This window comes from Rhea americana, unplaced genomic scaffold (assembly GCF_003343005.1).
Source record: "Rhea americana isolate MKP2758 unplaced genomic scaffold, rheAme1 scaffold_45, whole genome shotgun sequence".
Classification (NCBI taxonomy): domain Eukaryota; kingdom Metazoa; phylum Chordata; class Aves; order Rheiformes; family Rheidae; genus Rhea; species Rhea americana.
Window position 1 is genome coordinate 958,419 of NW_028186590.1, and position 22,806 is coordinate 981,224.

The 22,806-nt window shown below is 37.2% G+C and overlaps 1 protein-coding gene across 1 annotated transcript in view; it reads left to right on the top strand.

Annotated features, from left to right (window-relative positions):
- ADGRB3 (adhesion G protein-coupled receptor B3) overlaps positions 1–22,806 on the top strand; it is a 465,451-nt gene that overhangs the window by 275,473 nt on the left and 167,172 nt on the right. Inside the window, exon 16 of the mRNA XM_085316023.1 lies at positions 5,674–5,717. Within this exon, the coding sequence (XP_085172149.1) occupies positions 5,674–5,717 (44 nt within the window). The remainder of the gene's footprint in view (positions 1–5,673; positions 5,718–22,806) is intronic.

Genomic DNA, 22,806 nt, shown 5'->3' on the forward strand with positions numbered 1-22,806 from the left:
TTTTATAAATTTAATGGATTTTTATTCAATTATTTTTAGTTCTGTATTCTTCATCCTGTAGTGTTATACTAAAAATGTTTTGAATCTGAAATAATTCTATGAGTAATTGGATATGAAAAAATACACAGTAACATTTTCCTTTAGGCTGTCAGYATGTAAGATATCTGGGAAAGAATGATATATAATAGACTTTAGAGTAATTTATGTGAAGGCATAAAATATGAACTCATTTTTTTTATTACTAAGAGTTAGAGTTTACTTTAAATAAAGTCGTAAAGAGACAATTAGAGAAGAAACAGCTATTAAAGCTTTAGTAAATAGTATTGTTAGGTAAGGATTGTAAAGCTATGACTTTTTGTTATAGTCAATGGGCCAAATGGTCTCACAGGAACAATTCAGCTTGAGCATGTGGAATTCCAAGTGTTTCCTTCAATAGCAGATTTGACTTAGTGGCTTCAGGCGAAGGTGTGATAGAATCTCTTTAAACTCTAGATCTTTAATTCACGTTTTACTCCATGTTGGAAGAGACTGACTAATTTGCCACCAGTCGTCATTATGGTCCACTATTCAGTTCCCAGGAAAAAGATACTATGAGGAAATCTCATTGATTATTTATTACAAAGTCAAGCAGAAAAAAAGAAAGAGTGGAGGGATATAAACTCCCCTGATTCCTACCTGTAGTACCTCACATTAAGATTAGAGTTTTATTGATGAGGAATTGAGGAGATTTTTCAGAGTTGCCTGTTTATTTTTAGGAGTTCCTACGGGGGGAGTTTTTTTTTTCCTCCAGTATAAGTTATATCAGCTATATTAATAAAAATTGCAATTTCTTGCATAATTTTTGTTCTTGCAAGAAACAAATTTCACTGAAAACTTAATGGAGTGAGTATATTCTGATGTAGACCAAAAATTAATCCCATTTTTAAGAAAGACTCTTTTTGAAATAAAATATTTGCTTTGATCTCAGATATTGAGAAGAGTTTATGATATTTCTCAATTTCAGTTTTAAATTCCCATTATTTTAACAATAATTGTGGTACTATTCATGTGGATTGTAGATAAGGAATATTAGAGTATGGCTTCTGGCTTTCAAAATAGAAATGACTAATTGGAAAACTCTGGGGTAGAGGGTAGGAAAAGARTAAGGTTATAATTACTTTTGTCATTAGTCATAGAATCAGTAAGGTTGGAAGGGACCTCTGGAGATCTCTAATCCAACCACCCTGCTCAGCAGGGTCGCCTAGAGCATGGTAGACAGGGTTGCATCCAGGCAGGCCTTGAAGATCTCCACAGAAGGAGACTCCACAACCTCTCTGGGCAACCTGTGCCAGGGCTCTGTCACTCTCACGTTCAGGCAGAACTTCGTGTGCTTCAATTTCCGCCCATTGCCTCTTGTCCTGTCACACGGGACAACTGAAAAGAGTTTGTGCCGACCCCTTGACACCCTCCCTTCTGGTACTTGTACGCATTGAGAAGATCCCCCCTCAGTCTTCTCTTCCCCAGGCTGAAGAGGCCCAGCTCTCGCAGCCGTTCCTCATAGGGCAGATGCTCCAGCCCTCTGACCATCTTCGTAGCCCTACGCTGGACTCTGTCCAGTAGCTCCATGTCTCTGTTGTAGTGGGGAGCCCAGAACTGGACACAGGACTCGAGATGAGGCGTCCCCAGGGCTGAGCAGAGGGGCAGGATCACCTCCCTCGGATACCATTGGCCTTCTTGGCCACGAGGGCACCTTGCTGGCTCATGGTCAACTTGTCATCCACCAGCACTCCCAGGTCCTTCTTGGCAGAGCTGCTCTCCAGCAGGTCAGCCCCCAGCTTGTACTGATGCCTAGGGTTATTTTTCCCCAGGTGCAGGACCCTGCACTTGCCCTTGTTGAACCTCATGAGGTTCCTCTCCACCTAGCATGGAAAGTAAACAAATAAAATAATAATAGTTAGCTATGTGTCATCATTCAAAATACTGATAAGCCCATCACAAGCTATTAAAAACAGCACTACACAAACAAGACTAGAMTAAAGAAAGACTGAGTCTATGTTCAGTCTGAAGTTCTTGAAAATTTCTAAAGGGATTTTTTGATCAACTTCAGTAACTTACAGAACAGGCTTTTACCAAGTTTCCAAAYCTTTGAGATAAAATTTCATTATCTAAAAAGGCAATTTAAAGACATCAATCACCACCTGGCTTTGTCAGTCTTTCTGTAAAAGAATAGTAATGAGTATTGTACGAGTTCATGTTAAGGACAATAACCTTGTCAATAGATTCCAGACAGGTTTTTTTGTCTTTTGGCTCAATTTTTGTCCTATACTTTAATCCAGGCATTGAGTTTTTGCAACAAATTCCTAAACCTAAAAATGAACACTTTGAGATTGAATCTAATTCTAATCTTTTTTGCCATAATTTTCTCGTCTGAAAAGAACACTTAATTATAATATATTACTATGCAACAGGCATTGTCTTCTGCATGAAAAAAGTAAGATAAAGATAATATTACTGTACATTTAGATTTTGAACATTCTATATTAATGACTCACAAATTAATCATGATGCCAATTAAACATGACTAATTATTAAATGGAAAATAAAATAGAGACATTCGATTTCATTTACTTTGTTTGGAATGCCTCTTGTCATKTTTGTTCTTTTCAAACCTTTGGTTTTGAAATGCTCACTATTCAGAGTGGTGTGTAACCACTTAGACTTAATGACTAATTTTTAAGCAACCCCTAAGTATGTTTATTCATATATGGGAGTATGCTCACCCATTTGTTCTTTTACCTCGGTACCTATTGACTAAAGTAAGTAATATTAGCTAAGTGATTATGAAAAAAGTTGTGGAAATATATAATAATTTAATAAGAGTTAATAAGTTTAGTTCAAATGTGCTTAAAGTATTTATATACTCAAAAATTTATCATTAGTGCTGCATTTTATGTTAAAATTTAGGCATTTAGTAAAAACAAAGGGTTATTTTGTGGAGGAAGTTTAAATCGCAATTGTATATCACGTTTGGAATATAGCATGGTATTTGGATTTTCAGATAAATTCACATATYAAATTGACCATATGAGAAGGTTGCAATTTGTTATTTAGAAAACATGATACCTACTGTTATTCACTGTGGCCACATATTAATGAATGTATGAACACATTTTCCAGTAGCTCAACTGAAGAGACCCCAAAATTAATCTTTTAAAAACTGTGCAAACAGCAACTATTTGCTCTAGAGAGAATATGAACAAACATCTTTTAACTTCACAGAACACTTACTCAAGAGACACTAAAATAGCAAGCCAGCAGTAGCATAGGACAGCAAGCTTTTAATGAAACTGAAAGCAGTTGGCATTGTGCTGCATAGCTTTCAAAGCTGCCAATCGCATCGTGAAAGTTCAGTTTTATGTGCCAGGCAGAGAGATATGCACACACTCAAACATATCAGTCTCTGTTGAGTTTATCCAAGTCCTGTATTGTAGTGTGTAAATCTTTACTGCAACAGTCATAAACATTAGCACAGTAGCTGCTTCGTTAGCTGCAGCTAAGTGATTAACTGGCAAGAACTTTGATAAAAGGTTGCTGCCCTCATGGGATGGGTTGGATCATCAGCTGCAGTATGGGAGATATTGCCAAGAAGCCAGACCCAGAAATACGGTGAAAAGGGGAATAAATAGGTTAAAGGCTAAGAAGAAAACGGGAAGACAAGCTTCTTGTGGTGCCTGCAATGCTCGAAAGATGTTTGACATAGATATCAAACAAAAAGGCTGCTGTGGCCTTGCTAGCATCTGTACCTGGCAGTGCAAACCCTCATACAAGACCTTTTTAAGGAATAGGAGTAGTATTTATCCTGCTTTATCTTTCCTTAATAACTGCAAGGGTCAAACATACTCACTTTTTTGTCTGAATCCATTCCAAACAGTGAAGCCTATGACTGACAGTGACATGTTTTTACTGTGTTTCAGATTTCTGCAAAGACTGTTATTTCCTTATGTTTAGGGGAATTTTATAGAATGGAACTTCTTTTTTCTGTTGCTTTTTCTTGAAGCATTTTTGAATTCTCTCTTCTTGTGCTGTGCAAATAGGTACCACAAACTGTCTAACATCCACTCTTAGGAAAAACAGATCCAGATGGATCTGTAACGTCATATTACAATTTAGCTATAGGAGTACATTTCAAATAGGTTTACGRCTATATCAGGTTGCATGGAGATGGATTTCTTCACATAGCCTTAGGACTCAAATTAATGCCTCTTTTTTAAAAAAAAAAAATAAAAAAAGACTAATTCTGCACCATTGTTTTGTTTTTCTTAAGTCTTACTCTTCTATCTCCTGTTCCATCAATGTAGCTGAACACTTCTGGCGGGTGATGTAGGACATGGTCTCTAAATCTTTATGTGCCTTTTATTCAATGCTTTGTCCTGTGCCCTCTTCACTCCTCTTCTTTTCGTAATATAAATTCCTCAGGGAATGGAACATCCTTTATTTATGTTTGTACAGTGCTATGTTAATATAAAGTGCCATAAGTATATGTTGGTTTTAAATATTTATACTCTATTCATAGAATTCAACGCAGTCAGCAAATTATTGAAGTAGAGGATCAAAATTCCTGTAAATAACTCTGTTACAGACCTCTTCAAACAGACCTTTTTGTCTTTAATAAGAGGTGGATGGAAGAATTCAAATATTTAATAGATGTTTTGTTTCACAGATTACCATCTTTTTTTCTATAAATAAAACACATTGCAGAATAAAATTATACTGGAGTGTCTTGTGTCTAAGTGAACTTAACAAGTTACACCTAAGAAAATAGTTCATTTCACCTTTTTCTTCAAATTGCTTGTGATTTTATTGAATGTGTTGCTGTTCTGCATTTATAGCTAATGTATTTATATAGCTCTGAGTTCTATGAATATCCAACATTTATGATGAATAGGAATATAATTTTGCAGGTTTTAGTTAGTCAGGGGCTACTAAGTCAGTCTGAGTTCTGTTAAAGGAATATTTATAGGATTAGGACTAAAACTTGGGTTTCAATTTTGTCTTAACTCTTCACAGGAAGGAAAATAAATGAGATGAATAATAAATAAATTTCAGTTTCCTAAAACTTTACCCACAGTTTAATGATGTATAATAAAACAAGATTCCTATCAAGTTCTAAATCATCAGAAATCTTCCACTGACTTGAAGGAGATTGGAGATGGAATGGTAGAGCTCAACAAAAAAAAAAAGAACAAAAAATCTCTGCTGGTTTAGCCCTAGGATGACAAAAGTGCATAGGTATCAAATGTGAGGTCATCTGAAGTCTCAGCATCCAGCCATTTTGCCCAAGATATGCGCAAGACATTACTGTTTTAACATCCAAGTTCTCCAGAGACCTGCTGTTCAGTTCTGAGCACACCCAGGAATGTTTGGTCAAATCAAGGCTTAACTTAYTGGGATATATCTAATTAACAACTTTGTGCTTATCTTGTCAAAGGGATATAATTTGGAGATACTCTGCTTTCAGATTCAAATGCTTTTTAAATATGTTGCTAGAAATAATCTTTACCATTTGCAATTTCACTGGTACCAATTCATGAGAGTGTAAGCATTTGTAGGAGAAGATCAGAATAAATTATTAGGTCAAGCATGATATATCTTTTGTATACCAGTAACTAATGGTTTTATTTGCTTACTTTTTAGGGTACATTGAATCCCTACTGTGTGCTGTGGGATGACTCAAGAACGTAAGTGACAAATRTTTGTTTCTCTTACTATGGATTGAATATTCGACAGCACCTAACAATATTGAAGTAGCCAGTCAGTAAAGGGTCAGTATGAGGGCAGGGAAAATGAACTGGTCGCAGAGTGAAAGTACTGGATTCTCCAGTCACATGATTTCCTTTCTGCAGCTATGACAATGGAAATACATCTCACCAGGAAGAAGTTACTCACATAGTAATTCTAACTTGCTGTTCCAGTATTAAAACGGGGGTGGCTAAGAACTTTAGGTCCTTGATGGCTAGTTGCTGGGCAACTAGTGTGAGTGGGTAAATGATTAGGCAGATAACTAAGGAAGGCTCCCACTTACTGTTACCACAGTGAGAAATACCATTGTCAAGTGTGATACCCACAGAAAACTTCATTTTAGTTGGTGAGAGTTTCCAATTTTTTTTAAATAAAATAATAGTTATGTTGTGTACCAAATAGTGAAAACTTGCTAGCAGTCTTCTGCTACTTTTTTCAGTGTGCCTCTCTTCTGTAGCAAAGCAGAAAAAGTCATTGTAAAGAAGTAAAGCAGAAAACTCGTGTGGCTTAGAGAGTATTGCAGGTTTCTGCTGTTGTAATTTGCAGTATTAACCTTTCGTGGTAATTATGGCTATGTCGTCTCCCATTAAAGTCAAGGTGAATTCTGCCTAAGCATAGAATAAGTATTTCAGGAAGAGTTCCTATGTGGTTGCCATATTTATTTTTCAAATGATGATGTACTTCTAGTCCAGGTACATTATGTATMTATCATTCAACAGAATTTTCCATACCGTTATGAGCTGTACGCCTACGATTTTGTGAGTGATTTTATCTTTCAATCTGGATTTATAGCAGTACACAGATGACTGACATACAACATGAYTGTGTATAAATGAGAAACTTTGGACAAGGTACTAGAAATCAGTCCAAATAAAAGTGGTGCCATAGTCTATACTTTTAAGAAAAGATCATAATGCTTTTATTTACCAGCAACATCATAATGTTCCATTTCTGTAGAATGTGTCTCCACACAATTGCATTTGATTTCATATATTGTTATGTGCATACAGAGTTCAGATATTTTGTAACCCATTCTTTGTTTCCTCTCCACAATGCTTTGCTTACACATTAGCAGTATGGTGCTTTATTTGCTAATTTTTTACATGCATTGCTTTAAGAATCACACATCTATAGCACATGCCTCTGTTTCATTGGTCCAGACCAGAATATCAAAGGTATGTTTGTATGAAATAGGACTACCAAAAAAAAATTTTTTTTTGCATGCTAGAAGGAAGATTTAGCAGTGTGATGTGAAGGTATCACACAGGTGTTTGGGATGGATGTGTAAAGCCATCGCAAACAAATGGTATGTTGTATCTTGTGCTTACCACTTGTTTTGCATTCTCTTAGAATTGTTTATGGAAAGGTTTAGTGGTACGTATTAGTACTTTCAGTAAGCTTCAGAATATAGAATAGAAAAGTGAACTTCTGAAACGTAAAATTTAAGTAAAATAGTCTGAGGTGATGATGGAGAAACCCAAGCTTTTGGATGCTGTAGGATGTATGTTCTAGTCTTATTATTTAATAGTAGCTATTGAAGTATTAGTGGTATTCTTGGAGATGCATCTGTCTTGAAAAATTATATGAGCCATCAAATATTTAAGATAAGATATGACATATCAGTAATCTCTGCATGGACTGTCATGTGTTTTACCCGTGTGTGTTATTTTATGAGAGTTACATTATCTATTACCTGAGCAGGTAGTCTGATAATCCAATAATAACAAGAGCGTGATTTATTGTTTCACCTCTATCCCTTAAGAAAAGTCTTTAATGTGAGGGCGTTACTCAATTCATGATTTTATTTTTTGCAATGCCGTTTCCTTTAGTTTTGGAGTATATTATTTGTGCCTACTTCAGTGTATTACAGAATTTGCAGTCTGACATTATGAGTTTTAAATTATCATGAAAGCTCCTGGAATGCTGGATGGGTTCCTATTGTTTGTAAATCTTTATAAATAAATACGTACAGAACTATACAATTGGCTAGGTGCCTTATGTTGGGTTCTTGGTGGCTCATTTTCCTGTTACTTTGCCTGCTTTTCTCTAAAGCCTCAGGAATTGGCCACTCAGCAGCAGGCAACCGGATTTAATGGATTAATAGCCTTATCCATGTTGCAAATTCCACAGAACTCTGCTGTGCTCACGTCCTTCAAAAGTGGCTAATTTTTGTATAATCAGAATTTGGCAAGGGCTTTGGTATTTATCCAAGAAAAATAGTCTGCTTTTACTTGAAGGTGTTTATCTAATTAATGCTCTATGTTTAAATAGGTGCTTTAATGCTTTCCAGAAGAAAATAGTGTTTGTTTTTATCATCAGCATCCAGGCAGCACAAGCCTCTAATATTTTTTGCCACCTTTTAGGACATTTCTCCCACATCATAGAATCATAGGATTGGTAAGCTCTTTATCTCCGTGCACTGCAAGTCCATATTTGATAAATGATACTTTGCTTCACTTGTCAGTTCAATACTCCCCTGACAACAGGGGAAACTTTGTCTACCTGACATGCTTCACAGGAGATTGATCAATGATTAACTGTTGTTTTTCATCCATCCTTGAAGAAAGTCCTGGATCTATAAGCTTTTTGATCACAGCAGGATCTTCAAACSTGTTTTACTGCTATTGCTATTTGTGAATATTTCGTCAGCCCAACTTCGGCAAAAGCAGTATTAATCTATTTTTTTTTCTGTGAAATTAAATGATAGCCCTTTCTCTTTGATAATGTTTTAGGCTTTCCATTCATCTGTCAAGTTAGAAGGATTGTGCCCTCTCCATAGGCAGCTACTCAGATATGTATATARCCCTGAGATAGTACAACCAAAGAATAAAAGATTATGACATGCATAATAAAGAACAATCTCAAATACTAATAGTTCAGCATTTTATTTCAGTTGATACTCCCAGAATAGGTGAAACATCTGTTTGTGTTAGTTTAAACCAGGATGTTTATACGCTCTTGTGTTTTCTTTAGTATTTCCAGCTTCTCTACAGGAAGCTGGTAGCATCAATGGCATGAAAGTTATGATCTTTTTTTTTTTTTTCACAGAAATCTGGGTGATCTTGTCCATTCATTTCACATACTTCGTACTTATGAATGCTAGCCTTCAGTAAAGTCTTAGGATACTGACTGCTTTCTCTTTCAGTGCATGGGAAAATGTGTGGAATATTTTTAATCGGTATTCCGAGGAGAAAACTTTTCCTTAAAACAAACAAACTAAAACTCAAGAAAGAAATGTACCTTTTCTGCTTTGCATTGTCTGGCATAAATGAACTAGCCCTGCTGTCAGGAAATAAAGGGAAAAGGAAAAGGAAGTAAAAGGTGAAGAAGAGAGACAGCAGAGGAAGTTTCAGTTAGCAARTAATCCAATAGTTAGAGCACTTAATTGGGTACATGAGGAACCAGATTTTTYGGTTCTTCACTTTATATATGTTATTTGCAGAATTTGAAACATGCATCACAGAAGTGATCTATGCCCACTAAGCAATCAGCTCTTCTGGAGTGTGTTATTCAACCTCTCTTGCTGGAACTGTTCCATATTATTTAGGAAAACATTCATGCGGTGAAGAGCTGAGTCCCAGCAACTCTATCTTTAATTTTACCTATCTTTCCATGTGTTTGTCACCATGCCACACTTAGATCTTAGTCATATCGCTGTCAGGGTTTCTTCCTGCTCTGGTTTTGCTTTATATAATCTAGGTAAGGCTGTATAAACCAGGAAGATCAAAGAATCCAAATATGTATGCATAAGTTTCTGTTTATAACATGCAACTGAAAAAATGTGACTTAACTGTGGCATAAAGTTCTGTGTAAATTATGGTGCCGGATCTAGCCCATTGTGGTTRTTTGTATTTAGAGACTCAGGCAAAACTGAATGGACGTTGCTATTTTGTGTAAATTCTCCACACTGCTCTCTGTGTAAACAAATRACAAAGGCTGTGAGATGAATATCAGAAGGATGGAACTAGTGATCTGTAGTTTTGCTGTACAGAAGATACTAACAACGGCACTAAGAAAAGCATAGTATACTATAGGTAAGCTGGCTTCCGAGATGAATTGAAGTCTTACAAGGTCAGAAAGGTACTATGGGACGCCCTAAGTTCTAATTACTCCCCTGACTGCTGCAGATTAGTGTTGAAACCAAGGATAATGAGAAAACAGTATAAAGAAGTAAAGTTGCAGAAAGAATTTGAAAGCAAGCTGCTACCTTTTTTGCATTTTGCAGACAGTAAAGGTGTATACCCCAAGAAACTTCCTGTGCTTCAATTTCCGCCCATTGCCTCTTGCCCTGTCACACAGGGCAACTGAAAAGAGTTTGTCCCCGTCCCCTTGACACCCTCCCTTCAGGTACTTGTACACATTGAGAAGATTCCCCCCTCAGTCCTCTCTTCTCCAGGCTGAAGAGGCCCAGCTCTCGCAGCCGTTCCTCATAGGGCAGGTGCTCCAGCCCTCTGACCATCTTCATAGCCCTACGCTGGACTCTGTCCAGTAGTTGCATGTCTCTGTTGTAGTGGGGAGCCCAGAACTGTACAAAGTATTCAAGATGAGGCGTCCCCAGGGCTGAGTAGAGGGGCAGGATCACCTCCCTTGACCTGCTGGCAACACTCTTCCTAATGCACCCCACAATACCATTGGCCTTCCTGGCCACAAGGGCACATTATGAGCTCAGCCTCATTAGAAGAAGTGACATCAGAAGAATCTTCCTTAAACTAGGCATTGCAAGCATAGTCTTTTGGTCATCCAACAGTCTGGTTCCTAAATCACATGTCTCTGATTATTTTGCTTTCTTGGAAATGTGTGGTAATTGGAGCAGCACTTCTGTCCAACTTCTGTCCACCAGCTCTTACAAGCAGAACTTCTACCTCAAAGATGAAGGGTATTGCAGAAATGTTGCTGCAGCCCTTGGTTCTGGCTTCCTGCATGATTCTGAGACCTCTTGAAGTTGATAACCCATTTGCAGAAATACCTGTTTTATATTTCTATTTCTGAATATAGAATTATCTATATTACTATTGCAGATTTAATGTCATAATTTTTTTCTTCATTTTGTGGAGAAAAACCCCTTAAGTTGTTCAGAACACCAAAAACCTCATCTTTCTTGGAGGGGTAAAAAGAGAATGTTCCCTTTATGAATTAGAAATAACAAAAGGAGAATCTACATTCCTCGAAAAATATGAGTCAGCTGAAGGCTGATTCCTAGTGACTGAAAAAATGTTACCTGGTGAATACATAGAATATTGTATGGTTTCTTGCGCTTCAGCAAAGGCCAATTTTGTGTTCTGATTTTTAGATAGAAGTAGAACGTACTAACAGCCTTCAGATCCAAAGAGCCATAATGTCACCTCCGAACCTGAGTGATGTCATCAACATGAACCAGTGTTTACTTTGGAAAGGGCTACTAGCATAAAAGACTACAATAGTGAGTCAGTGTCTGCAGATTAGCCTACATAAGCAGAATCTCTTTTACAGACAATGAAACTGGCTGAAAGGAAGCATTACGCTACAGTGACAAGGAAATGCTACTTCAGTGTATCAGGGGATCTAAGATTCAGATTTTTTTGCTAGCTCACTATCTCTGGCAAAACCAATGCAAATGCAAATTCTCCTAAGCATTTAGGATATCCGTATGTATCTAAATATCTCTATAAAACTAAGACTCTTCTATTTCAGGACATTAATTTTCTCCATGTAACCCATTGGGAGGCTAAAGGCCTAAGATGATGTCACTGTCACTAAGTAGATCAGATCTTTGTTCATGCTACAAGTACATAAATTAAGGGTAGACTGTTGTCCTTCTCAGCCTGAACAGGTTTGTACCAGTTCTCCCCTTTTCAGTTGCCTCAGCTGCAAACTGCTGATGAGAACATCCTTTTCGAAGAGGGGCACCCTGTATCCAAAGGAACACTTGAGCCTTACCCATGAAAGGCATCCTACAAAATGTTTAACTGTTGAGTGTAACCACCACATGCAGGACTTTTCTCACACTGTGTGTAGACATCTGAGGAGCTTTTAGGTTTAAAACGGGCAAGTAAATTTAATCAGCTCCAGGATCTGGCAGTCTGATTCACTAGGCTGTTTGAACTGTTCTTTTAAACATAATTACCATCTCTGATGTCTAAATCTATGATAGGGGCTATAATAGATAGTCTGTATGGAGTTCTAGGACCCATGAAAGTTAGGCCTGGCAAAGTTAGACAGTCATCATAGTGGATCCAGACCCTGGATTCTTGACTCAGGGTAAAGAACTTAAAATGCTGTAAGAGGCCAGAAGTTRGGTGCTACAGTACTGAACATTACAAATACCATTTTGAAAAGTAATGATGAGCACATGAAGGGGTGAGTGGAAAAATGGGTAATTAGAATGAGATGACATCTTACATGGGACTTCCAGTGACCACCAACTAATTAAAAAACAATGTAGTTGGTATCTGTTCTTTTAGAAATGTGTTTTATGTAATGTGGGCACATCTGCTCTCCGCAGGAAACTGTCATTTGTTGCAGGCACACTCAACAGCTATACACCGTGCAACATGACATTTCACAGCACTGGGTAAAGAAAGRACTTTTAGGATTCTGTGGATCTTTTCTGCCAATTGCTGCAGAAGGATGTTATAACAGTATGACAGCTTTTATTTGGCCATATGTGTACCCATAGCAGCCTGTGCCTGCTGAATACACAGTTTGCAGAAGCACAGTGCAATTAGCTGAAATTTTTAACGCTACTAGGATTTTGACCTGATTCAGTTTAGGTTAGGCAAGTGGTAGGTCTGCTCTATTTTTTTTCTCCATTGCCATATCTAATTTACAGTAACAGTAGTTTAGATTTCCTACCCTGAAGCTGTGTGTGTATGAATACCTACACATGAGAAATGAGAAATAATATAAACTTATACAACTTCAGGAATTCACTCCAGACTTATTTTATGACACTCTCTGTTAAAAGAGGATTAAAAAATAGTTTATAATGACTTTTTTTTTTATAATTATTATTATTCCCAAGAGCTTCTGAATTGTTTTTCTCTCCTTGTAGTCCCTGGATAGATTTGGCTATGGTTGCAGAGAAATGGTCCATAAAGGAATTTGTGCAATGCAAGTAGAGAAGTATCTGCCAGTTATGTTGTGATTTTCCCATAGATTTGTCTGCAGGGCAGGATACAGTTCAGTTGTAGGATGGAAGACTGTATGCATACCAGCAAAATAATTTTTGCATTTTATTGCTTCATGGTAAAATTGGCAGGAAACTCTGATCTGCTTTGTTCCTCTCTCCACTTCATTTTTTAAAGCTACCATGATGGGCTATTTCACTTAATCTTTAATTGGAGTAGGCTTGCAAGCCTTTAAAAATATGTTCGAGAAGACTCTTTACAACTCAAGTCACAAAGTCTCAAGCTAATAATTGAATAGTTAGGATATCCTAAATCAGAATTAACCTCTGAAAATATGACTGGTAGCCCCTCTTTACTTAACATTGTTTTACAGTTACATTATTTTGGTCACCTTGAAGATGTGGAGGAAACAGATTTGTTGTAAGTAAAATAGAAAATTAGTGACAGTAATTCTTGTAGGTATAATTTGGCAATGTGTGCCGGCTGAGGATTTGCTTGTTCAGTTGATTTTAATCTGACTTACTGGTCCTGCTTTTAGGAAAGTCAGACTTTGCTTCCTTCATATTTTCAAGGCAGCAAATTTGATTTTCATGTTAGTATCTATGCTTATATCTGTGAAATGTAATGAAAGAGTTAATGTTAATGAACTTATTCAACAGATAATTGTTGAAGTTTGAGTATCTACTTTTATAAAGATCATTACATAATGGAGTCTGTATAATAGCACACTACATAATCTTCTGTTCCTTATAGTCTTACACAAAGAATTGCTCAGCTAAGGTCTGATTCTACAAAATCATATTCTTTGGAGATGACTTTTTCATTAAAGCAGTCTAGAAGGAAAAACCTGATCCAAACTTCATTGCAGCCAACTGAAAGGCTTTGACTGGTTTGAATCAGATCAGATCAAGTGGCAAACCATTGCTCAAGCTGTGTGAGACCTAAATTTAAAAATTCACTTATGATGACTGTTGAGATTGTACTGTAATGCAGAAGTACTTGGTCCTGAAATATGTAGATCTTGCATAACATAAAAAGAATACCTTTATATTTGAAAAGAGACAGACCAAAAATTTTCTTTATTTAAGTCATATACAAAATGAATCAGTATATATGGGAGGAATTTATAATTCAGTTCTTTTTTAACACACTGCTTTTCACAAACACCTACACTGCCATGAACAGAGCTTACATGGCCTGCTAAGAATTGCAGCAAAAAAGTAAATTAAATTAATTCTTGCTAATAAGTTTGCTTTCTTTTTAGTTTTTACTGAATGGTTAACCAACTCCATTTTTCAGCATTCAGTTGCTATTTATTGACTGTATGTAAATGCTGATTTCAGAGAACTAAAACCAGTAGTTTCTTGCAATATCAGGTAACTGTGATTCTGAAATATAGATAAAAAGAGCTAGTGGTTGTAGCTACATAATCAAATTTAAACATTTGATTTGAATTCCTGATGAATTTTTTAGCACACAGTGAGAGTGCAGTGAGAACATAGAAGATAATCTAAACACTTTGAGTAAGGTTTAGAACAGAAATCAAGTCAGTAATAATTTGATGTTTCCAGAAAAATTAATGGATATAAACAAATCTAATAAGAGGTGAACCTTGTTTTACTTACTAATACATCATCATGAATGTAGCATGGAATCTGTGAATCCAGCATGATACTGAACTTGGGCTGAATCTTGTAGAGGAAGACAGTGTTCACTAACTTGAATATAGCTTACAGAAGTCTCTTATATAACATTATTACAATGAAGGCAGTTATCAACCTTTCTCATTTTTATTTTGCAATTCTTGCAGTTTTTTACACCCGTAGATTCTAAAACAAGTTACAGTGGGGGTTGGTATCATCCTCTCTCTCTTACAGATAGGGAAGTTAGGTCAAATGGAAGCAAGCTGTTTGTTCAAGGTTACTCACCAAGCCCTGGCAGAGCTAGACCTCCAGACTCTTGAGTGTACTGTCTAGCTATTCTCAAAACCAGTTTCAACTTCCCTGCCATGATTCAGAACTCTAAAAGTTAAATAATATTTCTTATTTTTTTTCTCATTTATTCTGATGAGCCCATGATTGTGACTGTCCTTGGTGAATTTAGTTCTGTTTATCTGATAGTAGCAGATAAAGATGTTTGTATTATGTCTTACCTAAACAATAGTGTAATACACTTGCATCACCCAAGAAGATGAAAAGTCTTGGGGGATATTACCTCTCTTTGTGAGAGAGARCTGTGGGAAGTACCCTTCTGCCATTCCCTCCTAACCCTTTGTCAACAGGGAAACAACTGATTTCGATACTGCCATATCTGCCTTGTGTCCAGGTTATTTCAGATGGATTATTTTTCATGATAGAGGTTAGGTTGCTGTTTAATCTTATTCTACTGTAGTGTTCATTGCTGAGATGTTTTGTTGTAAGAGTATTAATTCTGCCAGGTTATATTGGTGGCAGAGCTACTTTAGCTATACTAATATCACATACAGTGTTGAAYAGTTGTTAACATTTTACTATCTCTTAGGCTAAAATGCCATCCTCTTGCCTGTGCAAGTGTCCAAGGAAAGAGCTGCATGCAAGTAGCTGAGGATAGAATTGTACTCAAAGACCTTGACTTGTCCTAGTCTGCACTACTGTAATTTTGGAGTATGATAGAATACACCAATAGAAAAGGAAAATATGGGATCTGAGCTAGGTCCTTGATCTGGAAAACACATTTTGCATTGAAAACTAAATATCAGGTACAAAAATCCCTGTAATTTACTTTTCTTAAGAAAACTAGGTTTCTACAGCCAAACTACTCATATTTTGGCAGGTTAGTGCAATTGCCAGGACCTTCAGACCGTGTATTCACAGTAACTTAGGCCCACATTACAGAGCCACTATTGTTCTCACACTGGCCCAATAAATATTTAAGGTTTAAAAGACAGTGCATCTGATACTGCAAAAAAGTCCCAAGTAGGAGACTCTGAGAAGAAACACTACACATTTTTTAATATATATTTTTTTTAAAGTAAGCTTACTTTCAAGAATACACATGAGAGTATATATATTCTCTAACAAGTGACAAGGTGATTAAACCAATTAAAATGCATCTCAGATGATCATGATGATGAAAACAAGCTAGCAGACTTCACAGTCACATTCACTCTTGTGTCTGTCTTCATAGTACAATGAATCTTTTATGCTAATATAGTAAATTCARCAGAATGTGGCATTCTCCCTTTTATGTTTGTCTTCAGGTGGTCTACAGTCTCATTTTTGGGACAAGCTCTTTCAAGTACAAATGAGGCACAGTTAATTTCCTACATGGTGAAACGAGCCTGAATTTTTCAGTGATTGCTCTAATATTAGGCTATTTTATGACGCTAGTGGTATTGCTGCCACYTCTGGCAGTTTGAGCATATTTAGTTCTTTGAAAGATAGTCCATGGGCACCTTTCCTCAGGAGGTGGTTCTATGTAAGGTCTCCCATCTTATGGATGAGAAACATCAGGAAAAGGGAGTAAAATAATTCCATTTTCTTTTTCAAGCACATTTTAAATAAGATGGATATCAGTATGGTTCGAGAGGCCCCTGGCTCTGCACCCAGTGTCTGTTAAGACATCCACAGAGCATATACACTGGTCAAAAATCCTGGCAGAGGAATGTTGCCARACCTTGAGAGGGTTTAGGCCTAACCTATTCAGTCCATCAGAGGAGTTTTAGCTACTGCAGGAACCATATATCCAGGAGTTTGTGTAACTTTAAAGCAAAAATGTAGGCACTTTCAAAGTCACAAAATGCTTAGCACTTTTTAGAACTTCTATTTTGATCTCAAGAACCAAAGCTTGTAGGTATTTAAAACCTTTACTGCTTATGGTCTAAACCACTGTTTGAACCAGCAAAACTAAAAAAAAAAAAAAAAGAGAAAAAGAAAAAGTGAATAATGAATTTTATAGGGATATGTACTTATTAATTGAAAGGATAATAGGAGAGTCAAAACAATAAAAAAAAAAAATCTTGTGATCTTGTGACCCATGTGATTTATTAAAATTTCCCTTAATCTTAGTTCCCCAAAATTTAAAGAATTTCCTGGCACATATGGAGTTGGAAATAGGAATCTGTATGCTACAGATACTAAAAAATTTTGTACTTATGTCTGAAATTTAAATTTCAATATGGCAAAATAATTATGTTTTCTTTGAAAATAACATTATACAATTGCTATGTTACAATGCCCTTGATGGCTTTACAATTTCTGTATTCTCATCATAAGTACAAAAGAAAGAAATATGAAAACATTAATGCCTTTTCAGACTATAAGTACATATATATATATATATATATATATATATATATATATATAAAAGAAACTACAAATGTCAGGATTACAGAACAAGTGCATAAACTACTGTAAGTAATGATACTATGTACAGGATTATTGTGCAGAAATACACATTAGCTTTAAACTTACTTGCAGTCACTACAACAAACGCAGGAGTTCAGCTGGTATAAATATACTTATTTAGAGTAATATGAAGAAGAGAACAAAATACAAGGCATTTCTGAGTGTAGAGTGTGAGATTACTTTTCTTCATTTCCAAATGCATGGATCCAAGTCTGATTGAGACTGACCAGAAAGGATTTATATTCTCTTTGACAAATCAAGCATCATATAACTCATTAAAGTTGTTTCTTTCTTTATGTAAGAACTAATTTCATGGCAAAGTGATCTTGAACCTGATGTTTGGAGTGGTGTTTGGAAATGCACCTATAGAGTGTCGTCTGGTTGTTCATGAACATTCAACATTGAAATTGTGTCTTTACCTGATAAAAAGCACTCAAGCACGTGTCCAGTTTAAACCTGACATACTTTATCAAATGCACCTTTAATGCTGCATCTTCATCTCAGTGACTTCACAGGTACCTTAATGCATAACTAATCTTTTGCTGAATCTGTATACTGTAGYTGAGGATTTAATATGCAGATCAAATTAAAACTCTTCCTGGAGCAGTCACTAGAGGGAAGCAAAGACCTACATGCTCCTCTCCATGACGTCAGTCAACACCTTTACATCCTACTTGATGAAATCCGGTCAGTATTCAATTGTAAATTTCAGAAATGGCCTAGTTTGGGGGAGGACCACCTCCCTCCAAAAAGACAAAAAGATATTTGCATTCCAGAGATATTCCAGAGGCCATTGTGGTTAAAAATGTTATCTTAATGAATGATATTTTGAGAATTTTAATCTAATATTAGACAGGTAGCTCAGTTTAGTGTGGATAAAGAAGATGGGTTTAATACTTTCATTCTTTCAATTCTTTGAAACGTTCCAATATTCAGAAAAATACATTGAATTGCTTGTAGCATAGGAGCTGTACATTTGCAGCATCTGTGTATATCAAAACCCTGGATCAAATATACTAGTTTCCACTTATCTTTTTATTGATCCCTCCTCAATTATCCATACTTATRTTCCATAAGATTATTTCTGTGATACTTAGAATCCCATCCTGTGTAAACAGCAGAGGCCAACCTCATGTTTTCTGATGTTGTACTAAAAAAGTATACTCTGTGAACTGAATTTTGCCATAAAATTAAAATGCCCGGGGGGGGGGGAGGGGAAGTAAAATAGTAAGAATAAGTGATTTTGTTATCAGTTGAAATTCTGAATATTTTAGTAAGGACAATGTTTATAGTACTTACGGCTTAGTATGAGTAGAAGATCTTTTATTAATTTTAAGCTATGCAGGATGGCCAGACCTTAAKGAGAAAAATACAAATGGGTATGAGGATTTAAACATGTTTAAGTAGAAGATAATGTGCTATATGAACAACTTGAAGCAAAGGAATTTCACTAACTAAAGTGTTGTTTTGAATGGCTGCTAGATTATGGCTGAATAGAGTTTTAGCTGAAAGGATGGTGTATTTGTGATGATTTTTTAATGTTATCATCTTCTCTGATAATGTTGAGCAGGAGRGAGATCTTGCATAGCTAGCTAACTAAATGTAATGTACATTTGCATTCAAGCACATGTGCTGGGGATAACATCCTGCAATCCAAGCTATTATTCTAAGCAACAGAGAATATAATACAATTCTAAATTTCACAGGCAGTGATTATTATTCCCAGTGCTACGTGTTGTCTTAATGATGCAATTTGTAGTGGTTGCCTTCTCCTTCATATTTCTACATTTCTCTCTGAAAGCAGAGCAAAATGTTATCTTTTAAATTACAGAATTATCTTTGCATATCTCAAAAATATGAGTTAAAATGCCACTGCATTTGTAACAGTTCACTGCTGAACGTAAGTATGTTCTTGATGCCAAGTTTACAAATAGATCAATTAGATCTAGAGCCTAGGTTTAAACAGCATGCTGGATTAGGACCATCAATCCAGAGTTGCTCCATAGCTATTGGTGCAAATCCAAGAGTTACATCRTTAATTTGCATGGCAATAATTAAGGGATTGCATATGCTGACATACAGAGCAATGCAGAACCAGAGAAATAAAATCAATCTTTCTAGTGAATTTGTTTGTATGGCTAGTCTGTACAGAATACATTACTTTGACCAGACTTAAAACTAACTCATGTTAAGTTTATACTACTTCATAATTGCAATTTTGGCTGCATATAGATGTATTCAATGACTTTTTGAAATATCAAAGAAAGTACTCAATGATATCTACTGCATTTTTCTAATGTTATTCACAACAAGAATTTATTATAATATAGACTTAAAATAACTTAAAATTTATATATGTCAAGTACCAGCTAATGATGCAAAACAAGAAGATTTCTTTGAAACAAAAAAGAAAGATTTAATTTGAATGACTTTTGATTGCATTTAACCAATCTAGTATCATGCAGCAAGCAGTATAGGAATTCTGATCTGAAAGATAGTCAGCAGTATTCAGGAGATAGTCTGATCTCTTTTAAAATCAATTATACTTCAAAAGTTGTATCATATAGGAAAAAGTCAATAATATCTTTTTTTGTGCACATCACTCATCTTAAGCCCATTCTTCGTCTGCCTTCTCTCCTTCTTTTTATTGTACGTAGACAGTCAAACATCTAATATTTTGGAACACAAATTGTCTGCATGTGACCATGTACTTTTTGGTCACATGTACACACACAATTAAAATCTTTAAGTAGAAAAATATGCAAAATGTATTTGTGTTCCCCCACAATAAATACTACTGAAAATATGAAATGTGTCTCCTTATACTACTACAGAGCAAGGCATATTGTATGTAACACTATATATATTTATCATAACTGATGTCAGATTTTATATGCTCTTAATGTTACGTTAGATAACAGGTAGCTATCTTGGAATATCACACCTTAATGTGAATTACATACTATCCTCTTCTTTGTAAAGGGAGGACAAAARTATACTAATTTTACCAAATATGTGTATTCTTATGTACACATTCTTGTATTTTTTATTTTTACAGTAGATCACAGTAGTACACAGAATCACAGAATCAGTAAGGTTGGAAGGGACCTCCAGAGATTATCTAGTCCAACCTCCCTGCTTAAGCAGGGTCACCTAGAGCATGTTAGACAGGGTTGTGTCCAGGCGGGCCTTGAAGATCTCCAGACAAGGAGACTCGACAACCTCTCTGGGCAACCTGTTCCAGTGCTCCGTCACTCTCACAGGGAAGAAATTCCTGCTCACATTCAGGCAGAACTTCCTGTGCTTCAATTTCCGCCCATTGCCTCTTGTCCTGTCACACGGGGCAACTGAAAAGAGTTTGTCCCCRTCCCCTTGACACCCTCCCTTCAGGTACCTGTACATATTGACAAGATCCCCCCTCAGTCTTCTCTTTCCCAGGCTGAAGAGGCCCAGCTCTCACAACCGTTCCTCACAGGGCAGATGCTCCAGCCCTCTGATCATCTTCRTAGCCCTACGCTGGACTCTGTCCAGTAGCTCCATGTCTCTGTTGTAGTGGGGAGCCCAGAACTGGACACGGGACTCGAGATGAGGYSTCCCCAGGGCTGAGTAGAGGGGCAGGATCACCTCCCTTGACCTGCTGGCAACACTCTTCCCAATGCACCCCAGGAGACCATTGGCCTTCTTGGCCTCAAGGGCACATTGCTGGCTCATGGTCAACTTGTCTTCCACCAGCACTCCCAGGTCTTTCTCTGCAGAGCTGCTCTCCAGAAGGTCAGCTACCAGCTTGTACTGGTGCCTGGGGTTATTTTTCMCCAGGTGCAGGACTCTRCACTTGCCCTTGTTGCATGTCAGGAGGTTCCTCTCCGCCCAACTCTCCAGCCTGTCCAGGTCTCTCTGAAGCAGCACAGCCCTCAGATGTATCAGCCACTCCTCCCACCTTGGTACTCTGTCCCCTTATCCAGGCCATTGATGAAGAAGTTGAACAGGATGGGAGCCAGTCCTGAGCCCTAGGGGACACCACTAGACACAGGCCTCCAACTAGACTCCATGCTGCTGYTGATGACCCTCTGAGCTCTGTCTTTCAGCCAGTTCTCAATCCACCTCACTGTCCACTCGTCTAACTCACACTTCCTTAGCTTATCTAGGAGGATGTCATGGAAGACAGTGTCAAAAGCCTTGCTGAAGTCCAGGTACACAACATCCACTGCTCTTCCCTCATCTACGCAGCCAGTCACTCCATCATGGAAGGCTATCAGATTGGTTAAGCAGGATTTCTGCTTGGTGACTCCATGCTGGCTACTCCTAATCACCTTCTTTTCCTCCACATGTCTGAAGATGACATCCAGGATGAGCTGTTCCATCCCCTTTCCAAGGACGGAGGTGAGGCTGACTGGCCTGTAGCTGCCTGGGTCCTCCTTCTTGCCCTTTTTGAGGATGGGGGTGACATCATTGGCTTGCTTCCAGTCCTCAGGCACACCTCTCCAGTTCTCCAGGACCTTTCAAAGATGWTGGAGAGCGGCCTGGCAACAACATCCWCCWGCTGCCTCATTCCCCKTGGGTGTATGCCATCCGGGCCCATGGATTTGTGGATGTCTAGCCTGCCCAGAAGGTCTCTAATCMTWTCCTCMTCAACCAAAGGAAAGTCTTCCCTTCTCCAGACTTTCTCCCTCACGTCCAGGCTCTGGGATTCCTGGGGGCTGCATATACAGATGTCTAGATRTCACAGAGAATCAAACATTTCAGCCAGTCTTAGATCACAAGGTGCTCTGAGGTCTATCAACTCTGCGATCTAACCATTAGAATTATACATCTTTCTGTAGTCTGGAAAATATCTAGCACTTGTTAAGAGAGCTCACATAGTCCTTGGTTCACGCTTACCTTCTTGCAAAAATAGTAAGATCACATTTGGATTGTTTTAAGGAACTGTAGAAGACTAGCTTGCACAAATATCTGACATTGAGATGCTATAGGTGCTACAGATGCTAGATATATTGAGATGGCTGAGTGGAAATATCAGTCAAAATCACTACACTATTTTGTCACTTAATCTCAGGAGTACATAGGAGCTGCTTGTTCAGATGGTTGTGGGGGAGAACCAGGGAGGATTGGAAGTAAGGTGAGAAGGTGTTTTCTAACACATTCTCCTGTGAATGGAGTCCGTATATGTAGTGGATATGCTATTTTAGAGATGCTTCTCTTTTGCAACCTCTGTGCACTGCTGCCAGCTCGAACAGTTACCTAGATGTGGTTAGTTTGAGGTTGGACTAGATGATCTCCAGAGGTCCCTTCCAACCTTACTGATTCTATGATTCTATGAAATGCCGCATTATGACCTATATGATTGTTTTTCCTTTTGGTTTGCCTAGACATATACATTTTCAGTTTAAGTAGATTGATGCAATTTTTTCTGAGAGAATATATATCACAAGGATCAAGAAATATCTGGGTCAATGTTTTGGGGACATGGTGTTTTGATACTATTTTTGTTTGATTTTGAAGTATAAATCATCATTAGCCACATTTATTGTCAATATTTT